The sequence below is a fragment of the Dendroctonus ponderosae genome, unplaced genomic scaffold (assembly GCF_020466585.1).
Source record: "Dendroctonus ponderosae isolate FM_Combo_2020 unplaced genomic scaffold, Dpon_F_20191213v2 Dpon_F_20191213_7, whole genome shotgun sequence".
NCBI lineage: Eukaryota > Metazoa > Arthropoda > Insecta > Coleoptera > Curculionidae > Dendroctonus > Dendroctonus ponderosae.
In genome coordinates this window covers 8,408,453-8,421,977 of record NW_026018916.1, presented here as the reverse complement: position 1 = coordinate 8,421,977, position 13,525 = coordinate 8,408,453, and the positions used below count along the sequence as shown (strand labels likewise).

General features: G+C 33.6%; 4 protein-coding genes across 5 annotated transcripts in view; 2 read left to right on the top strand and 2 right to left on the bottom strand.

Moving 5' to 3' along the window:
- LOC109546187 (ras-related and estrogen-regulated growth inhibitor) overlaps positions 1-1,399 on the bottom strand; it is a 128,590-nt gene extending 127,191 nt beyond the window's left edge. The window contains exon 1 of the mRNA XM_048668150.1: positions 1,187-1,399. The gene's annotated coding sequence lies outside the window, so the exon portion shown is untranslated. The remainder of the gene's footprint in view (positions 1-1,186) is intronic.
- A 669-nt stretch (positions 1,400-2,068) lies between these two features.
- On the top strand, positions 2,069-4,720 carry LOC109546181 (troponin T). Its single transcript, XM_019917039.2, has 9 exons — positions 2,069-2,174; positions 2,307-2,435; positions 3,183-3,429; positions 3,486-3,704; positions 3,759-3,851; positions 3,997-4,077; positions 4,197-4,275; positions 4,349-4,414; positions 4,471-4,720. Exons 1-9 carry the CDS (start codon positions 2,161-2,163, stop codon positions 4,623-4,625), a joined length of 1,083 nt encoding a protein of 360 aa, XP_019772598.1. The 5' UTR covers positions 2,069-2,160; the 3' UTR covers positions 4,626-4,720.
- Positions 4,721-5,378: 658 nt separating this feature from the next.
- LOC109546166 (coatomer subunit beta) lies at positions 5,379-11,912 on the bottom strand. Its single transcript, XM_019917012.2, has 10 exons — positions 11,646-11,912; positions 11,140-11,473; positions 9,377-9,653; positions 8,223-9,321; positions 7,851-8,036; positions 7,615-7,791; positions 7,345-7,553; positions 6,752-6,937; positions 5,821-6,063; positions 5,379-5,759 (listed from the first exon to the last, which is right to left on the bottom strand). The coding sequence occupies exons 1-10, from the start codon at positions 11,731-11,733 to the stop codon at positions 5,682-5,684; spliced, it is 2,877 nt and encodes a 958-aa protein (XP_019772571.2). The 5' UTR covers positions 11,734-11,912; the 3' UTR covers positions 5,379-5,681.
- A 102-nt stretch (positions 11,913-12,014) lies between these two features.
- LOC109546170 (thiamin pyrophosphokinase 1) overlaps positions 12,015-13,525 on the top strand; it is a 4,557-nt gene continuing 3,046 nt past the window's right edge. The window contains exon 1 of one of the 2 annotated variants that reach the window (XM_019917019.2): positions 12,015-12,085. The gene's annotated coding sequence lies outside the window, so the exon portion shown is untranslated. Of the gene's footprint in view, positions 12,086-12,188; positions 12,426-13,525 lie in introns of those variants that run through there. The other variant, XM_019917017.2, reaches the window with a different exon arrangement.

The window sequence follows — 13,525 nt, the reverse complement described above, 5'->3', positions numbered from 1 at the left end:
ATACTTATTAATAGTTGTAATGTGTGTACAATCTTAGTGCTCTAATCAAACGGTTCTTAGCATATATAGCAAGAAAACTACCAATGAACWAAATTTTTGACATCGTGTATATCTTAAACGTACGGAGTACGGAGTATACGAAAGTACGGAGAAGAAAAAAGTGTTTCTTTCGTCATGAAAAAKCTCYAGTTGTCCGTTCCTGCAYTTATTTAAAACAACCCTGTATATTGATGTAAAGTTTTTTGYCCGTCTTCAAATGATATATCAGTTMMTWAATTTTTTTTTATTTCTAWCTGTATGTGTTTGTTTTGCTAGTTTTAATCGTCGTCTATTTATTATRTTTTCATTAAGGCACTGATGATGGAGAAAGTAGGCGAAGTATAACCCAAGGAAATCAGCATTTTTTCCCGCAAATTGTTGACATAATATCCAGCAAGTACATAGCAAATATTGCTTTCCACTAGGTACTACAAAAATAATACTTCACTATTTATAACATTAGAAAAATATAAAGTTTTTCCTCTGATGAGTTTTTCACGAGAAAAGATGTAMGCATTTTAAATAAAATTTATTTAATTTCTTGATTTAAATATTGCTCGTAATTGTATTGTTCCTGTTCGAGTAAACTTAAAGCTCGTAATTTTATTAGGCAAAATACAGAAAGCAAAAGTTACTAAAATGTACCTAAAAACCTGGAAAAGGGAACAATGTTAAAACCAAATTATTAAAATATTAAAAGGGCAAGAGGTTCAAACTATAAAATCACAAAAGAAGAAGCTGTCAACGTAATTTTCAAAACTAATTTAGCATAAAAAATACTAATATCTATTCAAAAGCTAGATTTTATCAGAAGCTCAATTAAAATTTAGAAGCATTGATTTCCATACCTACACAGAAAATAACTATGCACACTTTCCCTCTGTTTAGCCGGCACATATTTGCAATCCGAGGATAAACACACATTAAAAATGTTTGCATACGCGGGTTTATATGTAACCGAACCACAAAATAAATCCACCGTATGTTTGTAATTGAAAGCATTTAATAAATATTAGAATATATTGCTAAAAATTACGTGAACACACGATATAACAGACAAAATACTGGAGTGTTTAGCAAATTCTGTACCTACAATTTCTTGATGTCTACACAAATTTTAAAGTTTAGAAAACTGKTTAAGACTTACCTATTCCAGGTAAATGAGCAACAGATGGGAGTATCCACTAAACCATCACATWGCGCCACTAAACCGATAACTTTTCCATAAAAAAACGTAACGACAAAATATAATAAAATTGATCACATTTCCTCAAACCGTCCGATACTCGCTAAAATTGCMGGATAACTAAGCACAGGTAGCCACGAAAAAAACCGGTTTATCCTTTCAGGAATTTTTTTCTACATTTTTGTTGCTATTGTTTAGAGAGTGCCGGCAAGTTTCATTGTAARCMAATACACCGAAATTTTCATTTAAACGTAATGCGAATACAATTATTTMAAAAAGACCTCGKCKYYTTGAAATCGATCCCGATAATAAATCTAACTAACTCAAAGAAATTTCAGTTTTCCTAAAAATATTCTTAAATTTTAACAAYCTTTGCTGGACTTATTATTCGATTTCAATGGGAKCCTATCTAATTKTTGAATAAAAAATATACGGTATAAAATTTAACTWAGTTAAAAATTAAAGCGAAATGCAATGCAGCTCCCAAAAAAGAAAGAAATTAATAACTAGAATTAGTATTAAAAATCAGTTACGCAGGTACTGATAATTAAAATAGAAAAATATAAGTATTTTTCACAGTTTAAGTTCAAATTTCAAGAATCAAGAAGATTCAAGACAATTCAATCGACTAATACGCATCCCAAAAAACCATGTAACAAAAGTCCAAAAACTACGCCAACATACCTGTCTAAAATTAATTAAGGCCACTACTCATTCCGCTGTTCGATTGGTGATTAAACTATTTCATTGGGCATTTGTGCCCCAGAAGCTAAAAATAAGCCCAATCTGTCTCCTGTCCAAATTTCTTAGACGTTGAATAATAAATTAGTTTATTTCTAATTAAACCTATTGGCATCTAATTAGTTCAGATCAATCTTTTCTACGTGTAACATCTTGCCTACGCAGTTTTTTCGTTTCTTTAACCGAAGAATAATATGGAGGAAGAGGAGTAAGTATATAATTTTAATCTGAATTTACTAAGCCCTTTAAAATTATATCAAATGATAAAATAAACTCGGATATAATTTCCAAATAAGCTCGTCTCCCTATGAAACTACTGACATTTTCATTCAATTTCAAGAGGAGATACTGGAGATCCAGAGTTCATCAAGAAACAGGAACAGAAAAGATCTGAGCTAGATGAGCAACTGCGAGAGTACATTGCAGAATGGAGATTGGTTCGCGTCAAAGAACAAGTAGAGCTAAAAAAGTGAGTAAAAACACATTATTTGGGCTGCAATTTATTGAGAAACTCGCATTATTCCCCGATATTCAGTATCTTTTTGCGTAAATTTCAAATAATGATAACCTTGGAAAGTCCTTACTACTTAATAATTTAAGCTTGCGAGTTTCGGAAAGTATTTTGGAAAGCTGCCATTATTAATTCACTCGTATTAACGTTAATATTAACGCTCAAAGGTAAAGGTTTTAAACGAGAAAATGTTCCAAAATATCCCTTTGTGGTTGTAATTATGTAATTCATTCATGCCCTTTTATATGAAAGTTCGCCTAGATCAGAAAAGGTGATTGTAATTATGTAATAGAAACAAAATGTATGACCAAATGCGACTTTCGCATACAGAAGTATTAATCTTCGAAGCAAAAAACAGTAAATCGAACAAAACATACCTTAATTCTAAATGATTATCAATAGAACTCGGGATTAAAAATCGCACACTAATTGAGATCTCACGAGTTCCATTTCATTTTATTTCCCTGAAAATGTATTAATGCCACCCCAATTTTGAAGCAAAAATCATAACTAGAACTGCCTCAAAAACAGCAACACTCTGTAGGTATATACCAAGTATCACTTAATAGACATAAAACTCCACCCTGCTGACAATTTGCTCAAAAAATAATTTCAATCAAAACCAATCTTCCTATAAACCTGGAAAGCTTTACTACCGTAATTGATGTTTCTTCAACAACAACGATATATTGATTTGTAATGTAGACTAAAAGAGAAACAAGCCAAACGCAAAATTGCCCGAGCTGATGAAGAGAAAGCAACAGCTGAACGGAAAAAACAAGAGGAAGAGCGTAGGGTAAAAGAAATTGAAGAGAAAAAAATTAAGGATGCTGAAGATAAGAAGCAGCGACTGATCGATGCTGAGAAGAAGCGGCAAGCTATGATGGCCGCTCTCAAGGAGCAACATAAGAATAAAACTACCAACTTTGTTATAAGGAAGAAGGCTTTGGCGGTTAGTTAATATTAAACTATCCATAGGCCCTAAATAGACGATTAATATATTTCCAGGCAAGTTTGACTGATGCGGAAATGGAAAGAACCAAAACCAAAGAGCAACTTGAAGAAGAAAAGAAGATCGCACTGTCCATTCGAATCAAGCCGCTAGCTTTGGATGGCTTAGCAATTGATAAACTGAAAGAGAAAGCGACGGAGCTTTGGGATATTATAGTAAAGCTGGAAACAGAGAAATACGATTTGGAGGAGAGGATGAAGAGACAAGAATATGACGTAAGTTTATGAACATGAAATGTAAATAATAAAACTGAAATGTCCTTTTTGCAGCTGAAAGAATTGAAGGAAAGGCAAAGGCAACAGTTGAGGCACAGAGCTTTGAAGAAGGGATTGGATCCGGAGGCTCTCACTGGACCTCATCCGGTAAGCTAAATAGAATTTGCGGAATAAATAGTAATAAAACATGGAAAGCGTAGTAGAAATCAGAAATATAAAACAAAATAATTTGTTTGGTTGTTATACGAATAGAGCTTACATATTTATTTACGATCAATTTTACTTGTTGCAGCCCAAAATTCAATTGGCCTCTAAATACGAAAGACGTGTGGATATAAGATCCTTTGATGAAAGGCAAAGACTATTCCAAGGGGTAAGTCGTCTGTAGCGTCATGAATAACTTATCTGAAAAATCAAGTATTCCCTATGTTAAAACATTCAATCCCAACATGCTAAACTATTGTTTATTAAGCAGAATGTTTCTTGTGATAGGGATACGATGCAGTATATTTGGAACAGCTGGAAAAAACATGGAAAGAAAGAATGCAAGAATTCATGACACGTCCCAGACGTGAGTACTTAACTACTCATTACTACGATTCTTATCATTAATTCCTCCATAAGAAAATCGATTTGTTTTTTAGGGCGCCTCCCTAGATGGTGCGGAGAACGCCCTGGTAAAAAGCCAGGAGATCCAGAAACTCCCGAAGGTAAATATACGGCATTAAAAAATATATTAATGAACGTAACGCAACGATTCTATTAGGCGAAGAAGAAACAGCTAAAGGAGATGAGATCGAAGTGGAAGATACGGTAGCTGTACAACCCAAAGAAGAAATCGAGGAAGAAGACCTAGAAGAAGAGGAAGTGGAGGTGGATGAAGAAGAGGACGACGACGATGATGATGAGGACGAAGAGTAAAATGTAAAAATGCGTTTCATAATCCTAAAAAACAGCCAAATGTAATAGTTTTAGACAACCAAGCAACTACGGACGAATAAATAATGTAATTAATATGCAATTTTGTTATTTTCCAGAATATACTTACGTAACATAACTTGTGGTCCTTTTAATACGGAAGCAAATCATTCAACTTAAAGAGAAACATTTAATAAAATTATAAGAAATTGCAAAGGTTTTTCGCATTTAGCAAACGCGCATTAAAACACTACGGTGTTGGATTACAAAAGTCTGAAGAACCATCACACTATTGAAGATGTAATACAATACATGCAGACTTACCTGAGAATTAAACAAAATATATTTCTATCACATGATCTGTCATATTTTCTTTAAATAATTCAATTACTGGGGAAATGTTTTACTCGACAGTGACCAACAATCTTTTAACTATTCTGCGCACCCTTTACCGCACCCAAATAATGGAAATAAATGATGGCTTAAGACAGTTTTACACAGAGTTTTTATAGTTTGAAAAACTGTAAAAAAGGCAAGGCATTTTTCTCCATCAATATTAGTAATTGCATTAAATATTTCTCTTTGTGCTTAATTGAAAACACCTGAGGCGCGTTTAATCAAGAGAGTAACTCGATTTGATCTGAGTAAAAAAGAAAAATTATGTAGAACGTTATTAATAAATCGCCTCAGATTTAATTGACCCATTTGTCAGATCTCGTTTCTTTAAATATTGGAAGAGAAATTAAACTTCTGAAATCAATAATTATATTATATTTTGCTACTTTGCTAAACTCATACAAATTTAAGCAATCAATTCATAGATTTATATTTAAAAAAAAATATACAATTGTGAAGATATCCACCGTGTTGAAGTTTCTTGTATATTTATAAATAGTAATGACGTTTTTCAATCTTTCGTAAAGCAACTGAGGCATTTCCAATAATGTATTTTACTTACACACTTCTACTGCCCTATAACTAAGACCACATTAACTTACAGGAATAGCAATAATAAGAAATGAAAAAATATGATAGCATATAATACTTTATCGCTGTTTTTTAGGCGGACACAATTTTAATATGTTGATTAATTTTTTGACTGCTGTTGATTTTATCTCCTAAACTCAATGCCATGCCCTAAATCAAAACATTTATTAATTACCAACAATCAACACTATCAGATTGCCATCGTTCTCACCTGGCTTTTAGCTCTTATCCTGATATGTCCTTGCACGGGAGCTTCAGGTTTATTAAAAGGTTTTTCAATGCTGAGATTTGCCAAAGCATCTTCACCAAATATCGATTTTGCATACATATTTGCCGCCATAAAACCACATTGGCCGGACAAAGCCTTTTCGGGCGTTAAACATTTCATATTTGTGCTTTTTATCAGGTGTTTTAGGTATTCGTTTAGGTCTGTGAGTGTTGTATTAACAGTCACCTAGAATTTAAAAAATGGTATTCGCCTAGCATAATAATTAAGCGTGTATTGACGCAGAATTTAGTTAATGCTATATATTTCAATAACATATTGAAATAATAATAAGCTATGCAAATAAGGATGCCTTTTTTAGTTTTATGTAGGTAATTATGAAATCTTAACATGCATCAGCACGACAAAAAAACGCATTGAGTTGCCCGAAAAGAAAAGTTAATATATAGCCTTAAAAAGTGCGAAATTCACAGTTAATTTTCGAGCAGAATTACATGCCCATTTGGTAAACATGACGATTAAAAATACTGAGATTTTAAAATTCCCATGCAAGACTCCGCATTTCCAACACTTGTAACTCAGAGGAATACAATTCAAATGTACAAAATAGATAATTTAAATTAGATTAAATATCCTTAATCAATTTTTTTGATTTTTATTACTGCTAAATGAAAAAAAAAACTATGCAGTAAAAAAATCGATATGTATATCCAATAATCGACAACCATCAATTTCAGATTTAAACCGCTGAATTTACAATTAGGGTCGAATTGTAAACAATTATTTCTTTAAGAGTGAAGTAATTTATGAATCAATTACTAACCAATTATCCTTATCTGTTTAATCTGTTTTAAAACAATTTGCACACTGTATAGTCAATTAAGAAAATAATAATGAACGCGATAACAATATTTACCTTATTTTCCCATTCAAATTCTGCCCACATTCTCATAAATTCCGTATCTGAGCAATTAGCTGGAACTATATAATCCATGATATCGATATGAATGTCGTCAAGAACAACAACGTTTCGATCCGAAATCGCACCAGTCAGATCATAGACAATATTGCCGAAAATGATGCCATTTTCAGTAGAAGACACCTTGAACAATAGCTAATTAGTCAGACTAAAATCTAGTGAATTAAAAATGAATGAAGAGAAACAAATTTGCAACCCGCTATGGTTCGCCAATTTGAAATTCAAAATAGTCGATTTGCAAACGGAACGCAAAGATACCCTAGAAAAAAGTTATTCCTATAATAAAAATATATTCATAACAAACTAAACAAAGAGTTTAATGATACGAAAAACTTTTGTATTATGAAAACTTTATTATCTTGTTATTATTCCCAGCAGGATAATGAAGTAAATTTCAATCGCAAATTTCACATTGAAAAATTTGTTAATTAGTTAATTATCTGACAAAGAAAGTTCCAATTACGACTGATATCAAAGTTACAACACAACTATACAGGGTGTCCGGCAAGTTAAATACCAACATAGCATACCTTAACATTGGCCTTTATATTGCAAAAATCCTTGGGAGCCAATACAACAGGCTGTGGCTTATCTACGAGTTTTAAATCTCCCAAAGTGGCTAATTCTAGAATGCAATTTTGCAAAGTATCGTTCGACTGGTTTACTATCAGCACATCCAAGACGATGTCGTACTGATTAACGTGGACATAAGCTTCAGAGTAAACCGGATCAGATAGACCTAATGAGCCATAATGAAGAAAGTCGATAGCAGTGATTTTTCCAAAGTAAATATATCACACCTGTAAGTTGGGTGACTTTATTCAATTTATTGGCTCCGAAAGCATCAGCACCGCCAAGTCTGCCGCCAATCAAAGCCTGTGACAGAGATGTTTCAAATACGTTTTCCCCAAGTTCTCCACCTTTATCGGTTTCCAGTTGTAAAAAGCTAATGGGATCGTCGGTTTGAATCTTTGTGCCTGCAATTAGTACGTAATAAAGCTGGAGTTTCCTCTCAAATTTAACTCTTCAATCTAACCGGTTTTCTGTTTAGATTTCTGATAACTGACTTCTTCGAACTCTTTAGCTACAAGCATATCATTAAGAGCCTTTCTACAGTATTCCGTAAATATATCAGTGATAATCTGCGATCTATCAGAAATAACTCTGAGACAGAACAAAATATGGTCGCGGTCGTCGTTTGTGATTGGTTTAGTAGATAATCCTAAAAAATATTTTCAGTTTTAACAGCAGCTCAAATAAAAGCATGCAAAATTTCAACCAAACACAAAAAGTAGAACTCTTCTAAAGAATGAACAAAAAATAAATATATATCTGCTTACAGAATTGAGCAGTAAATTAACATGGCTGAATTAACTAAACAACTGTGAACATTCAAAACCAGTCCTACCTGATTGTCCCAAATGAATAATGCCACTCATAATCAGCATAATTTGTGCGTCAAAGCGATTACTTTTTTCTGGTGTACTAAGATTGCTATACCGTAAAGCCAGTTTTGTTAAAGTGGAGGACAATGAAGCTCCAATGAAGAAGTCCCCATCCACCAGATACTGTCGAAGAGGTGGCCGCTTTTCTTTGGAAGATGTCTGTACCGAATTAAAGGCCGACTGAGTAGCATACGTGCCATCCGAGGTAACCAAAGTGGTCACAACAGGACCAGTTTGATTTCCTGGTTCTAGTTTATTTTCCTCAACATCGCCTTGTTTCAAACGGTTTTCTGCTGCGATAAGAGAGCCTTCCCCCAATGCAAGAGACACCTCTTTGATAACTGCTTCTATGTCAGGAACAGAAGTTGCGTATTCGCCCAGAATCCACAAAGCCGCCCTGTGGACTTTCACAGATTGAATACTTCTGAACGATTCAAGCAGTTTCTCAATGATTAAAGGCCTCAAGTTTTCAAACTTCTGAATTGCTTCTCTAATGAATACTAATACATCAGAAGCGGCCAATTCGTTGCTATCAGTTAGATACACTATCAAAACTGGAATAACTGTAGCGGCCACATCTGGAAACTTTATGGAGCAAGAATGAAGTGTCCTGACAAGAAGTTGTCTGTATTTGCCAGTATCCTCTTGCTCTGAGTCAATGGTTTTAGACACTTCTTTTTTCAAAAACAGAACCATTTCCTCTATATTTCTAGAGTTAACTAGCTCCATTGCCAGACTGAGAGTTTTTCTCCTTACTTCCAGGTCTGGGCTAGACAAAACTCTTAAAATATCCATAACCAAGTCTTGCAAAACCCTGTTGTAAGTAGGATGCTCGCCAAGACTAACTAATTTGTCCAGTACAATCAGCTTAACATTGTTGTCACTCTCTTTTACTATTAAATCAATATAACATGAAGCAGCCGCTCTTATAGCAGTGGGAGCGCTTGATAAAGTGATCAAAGTTCCAGCAGCTTCATATCGCACAGCAGCACTACTGGAGTTTAACAAGTTATATATGCAACGTATGAATCTGGATCTTTCGGATGGATTAGTATGGCAAACCTGGACAACGAAAAAATATTAGGGTTCTGCTCAATGAGAGCAATTCATTGGATACCTTGTAAATCAACTCTACAATAACCAATTGCAATATATCACCAAAGGATGTCACTTGGTCCAAACAGGAACTTAAGTAAGATAGGGCCCGCTCTTGGTCAGCATGAAGTAACATCAGAAAGGCATTTCTTTTACAAGACATATCCTGTTCACCATCCAAATAGTTTGAAATTAATTCGGGTGCGTCAGGAATTAAAAATTCGAAGTTTTGGTAGATGGTGAAAATCGCCAGAACGGCATTTCTGCGAACGTAGCTGTGTCTATGCTCCAAACAGGCTCTGCAAAATATTCAGTATTTTGCTGAGTTTGATATGGGCAACAGGTTCGCATTTTTTATTAGTTATATGGAATAGTGTATATAATCTGAAGACGATATAAATACGTTTTAATTGAAGATTATTACTTATTATATTTGTTTTGTTTTTTATCAAGACAGAGAATAGTACAAAGATTGATTCTTAAAATTCACAGATATCCCAAAAATGCGGGTTGCTCTAATTTCAAATATTTATTAAACAAACCATCCTGTTTTTCAGCGTAGATTGGGACTCTAATCCCTTCGACATAATTTCGAAGAAATAATTAAAAGTGAAAAAGACGTACACATACTTGAAAATATTGAGAATAAATCGATTGACACCTTTAAACCCCAAATTTAACAAGATGCTAATAGCCAGGTGTCGCAGCATGGTGTCGAAAATTAAATTGAAAACTTTTCAACAAGTGAGGCCATCTTTCACAATCGTTTCACATATAACGCCCTGTATATAGTCTGCTCTTTAGCAAATAAGGTCGATTTTTTAGGACATTCGGTACATTTAAAACATCTTTAAATGTCCTCTGAGTCGAACAGTGTTTATACCGTAACATATTTTTTGCAACGAAAATCATGTGAATAAAGAAAGGAGCTGAGATTCAGAACCCTGCATAAAACCTGCAATTCGAGATTGATATTTTCAACAGACCATAGAACAGAATCAAATAATTTCAATTAACAAAATTTTTGGGGATTATTTCAAAATTAAATTGATTCGAGATTGTACTATTTTCCAATTATAATTTAATGTGTAGTAGTATTAAAAATTTACGATTTCTGAATCAACTGTAAATTTGTGCCTATTGACATTGTGTTATGCAAGATAAATTAATAACTTGAGGAAAATTTTTAAAGAATAAGTACAGATTAGCTTCTTTAGTATACCTACAAATACCTAGTATAAAATTGATAATACCATTTACTACAAAAAAAGGTTTAGCAGGACAATTCAACATAACGAATTTTTTAAATGATCACATTACTTATATCAAATGTAACGATTAGTAATGCCTACTTGAAAGCAACAATGAAGACAAATGTACGATCTTCCGGTTATTCCGGCACAAAAGCTCTTTCTAGGATAAAGTTTAAATATTGTAACTAAAACTGTAAACTGTTCTTGAAAGTGCACATCTCCCCCATGATCCTGATAGGTCGTAACCCAATTTAATAAATGTTTACACGGGCCTTACTAAAAAAAAATGAAAAGCAAAAAAAGCTGCGAATACTTAAATAAATACTTGCTCGAGTAATATTTTATTTGCTAATGTTTATCTATTGTTATAGGAACTCTGTATTTTTATTATATGTTGCAAAAATGCGTGTTACGACCTATCAACTTTGGGGTATTGATGTGCTAAGAATGGCATTTAAGTGGTTAGAGTTAATAAAATTGCTTGCCACCCTCTATATAGATCTTCCCTATGAAAAAGTTATTAATTACATACCTAATCGATGGCATAAGTGGTTCCAGCAATTCAGGTTCCTTCAGCTTACACAAAAAGCGCAATGTCGAGCCCCTTAAAAACTCATTGGGATGTTGTAGATCTTTCCTGTAGGCATCACAGACCAAAATCATCTCCTGCAACAGTTTGCCATCGGGGGTTGTTTTGGGCACGATTTCCCAGAAAATCAACAGCAACTTTTTTGCAGTGTGATCGGGCAAAGGTAGAACATATCGAATGATCATCATAAGAAAACCTGCAGGCAATCTTTCACCTGCTAGTATCATCCGAATTATTTTCTTCAGGGCTTCTACTTTTTGCTGAGTGTCTCCTTTCTCTGAAATAAAAAAAGTGGTGTTAGTTAACAACCTACTAGTAGTTATGCTAATTATGGGAGAAACCCACTTTAAATAGTGTCTGTGGCAAATACTGCGAAAGTATTAGGGATGCGACCCGTTGCTTAATCACATAAAGCTACAGCTAATAGTAAAACTGGATGTTTTAATTACCTAGATCACTCTTCAAGTGCATTTCATTACATGGTTCTGTGTCCGAAGACACATTGATTAACGTGTAGCACGGCTGCTCAACACTCATTGTCGACACAATGCAGAAGGCAATATAAATGCAAAATTAACGAACTAAAACAGTTATCGGGAGATTTTTGCCACAAACTTGCAGGACTACTTTAGAAACCTGGACAAGTAAACAAAAAGTGGGACGTGTCGGTTTTTATGCCATCTCCCAATGAACTGTCAGTGTCAGTGAGCACAACATTGTGGTTATGGTGCAAGAAATTCAAATTCTAGAGACAAAAGAATTGGATGTATTAATGTTCTTTTCTAGTCAGGTTACTTGTGGCTCACACAGAAAAAAATTTAAATATTGAATCCATAAATATTTAGGATATCGACATGGGTTCTTCAGGACTGTAAATCTTATTCCTGCTGTAAGTCTACCTCCGGATAATATTTAATATTTTTAACTGAAACCATGTGAAAATATAAATCACGATTAGGAATTATGTAATCCTCATAAATTATTATTGACGAATATTTAACTTATCCATGTCGCGTTTGATTGAGGTCAATAGAGAGGCAAAACTATAGTAATATTAATCATTTGTGTATGGTATCAACTGATTTTTTTGGGATTGATAGAGAGTTTTGTGATAATTGTGATTCTACAAGCTTGCGATGGGATTTTAATAATAATAACTTCAAGAACTAATCAATTTAAATGCAATTATAAGATAAAATATTGTGCAATAAATGTGGAAAACACGAAAGGTAAGGGAACAAAGTTTAAAATAATTTTTCATTCGTGGAAACCATATATCCAAACCTCCAATAAACTGGTTTTGCTGACATTACACAGTTTAAGCAGGTTTTTGGCAGAGGCAAATAATCTTTCCTTTTCGCTTTTCCTTGTCTTTGGTAGTTCCGGCTCTCAATAGTCAATTAAGTATAGATTTATTAATTAATAATATCTAGATTTTAATGTAAAAATGTAAAACAATAGTAAAAACCATATTTTAACTTTATTTCTGAGTGTTATGGCATTGTTGTGCTCACTTTTGCAAATAAGCCTTTCAAAACTTGAAATGTGTAACAATGTCGAACATGCATAAAGTTGACCTTCATTGAAGCAACTTTAAATGGTAAAAAATGAAAAACCGCCTCTCAATTAAATTTTTGAATGTATAATTGAGGCCGTATTGCGCAATTTATGATAGTTTCGAGACGGGCTACATATCTACCATCCTATCGACTTTTTCATTTAACATAAAGCTGTCATATGTAGACGTACACATTTTTGTAAAAAATAAAAACTTGTGGCGAACTTTATCTGTTACTTCTCAAATAGCAGCTGCAACATAAACGCCAGTTATATCTCACCCACCAAGATCTGCGGCGTTCCGATTCAAATAGAACTTCCAATCTATTCACTGTATCTGGCGTCTAAGGCAGGGCCTACATAAGCCTTACTGACGAGTCGAATAGGTAGGCCCGAAGCGAAACGCATGGTGCTTCAACGCGCGCCATAAACTGATGTTGTGAAGTGAGGGTCTGAAGTGAATTTGAGTAACAGCTAATTACCGTGTAAAACTCATGTAAAGATAGATATTACAGTTTAGATAATTACTTTCACTCGATTGCAATCGTTCTATTCAGTCCAAACACTGTAAGTTCGATTTAATTAAAATTTAGCGAAATAAATTCATTTTACGAATACTTACAATGGTCAGTAATATTAATTAGAGTGCATAATCTCATCATATTAATTTTATAAAATTAAAATCAAATCCTGGGTTCTTCAGTCATTTATTTATTGTTCATTTATCAATTTAAAAAAAACGTTTCGGTGTTTTCCACCATCATCAGTTTTA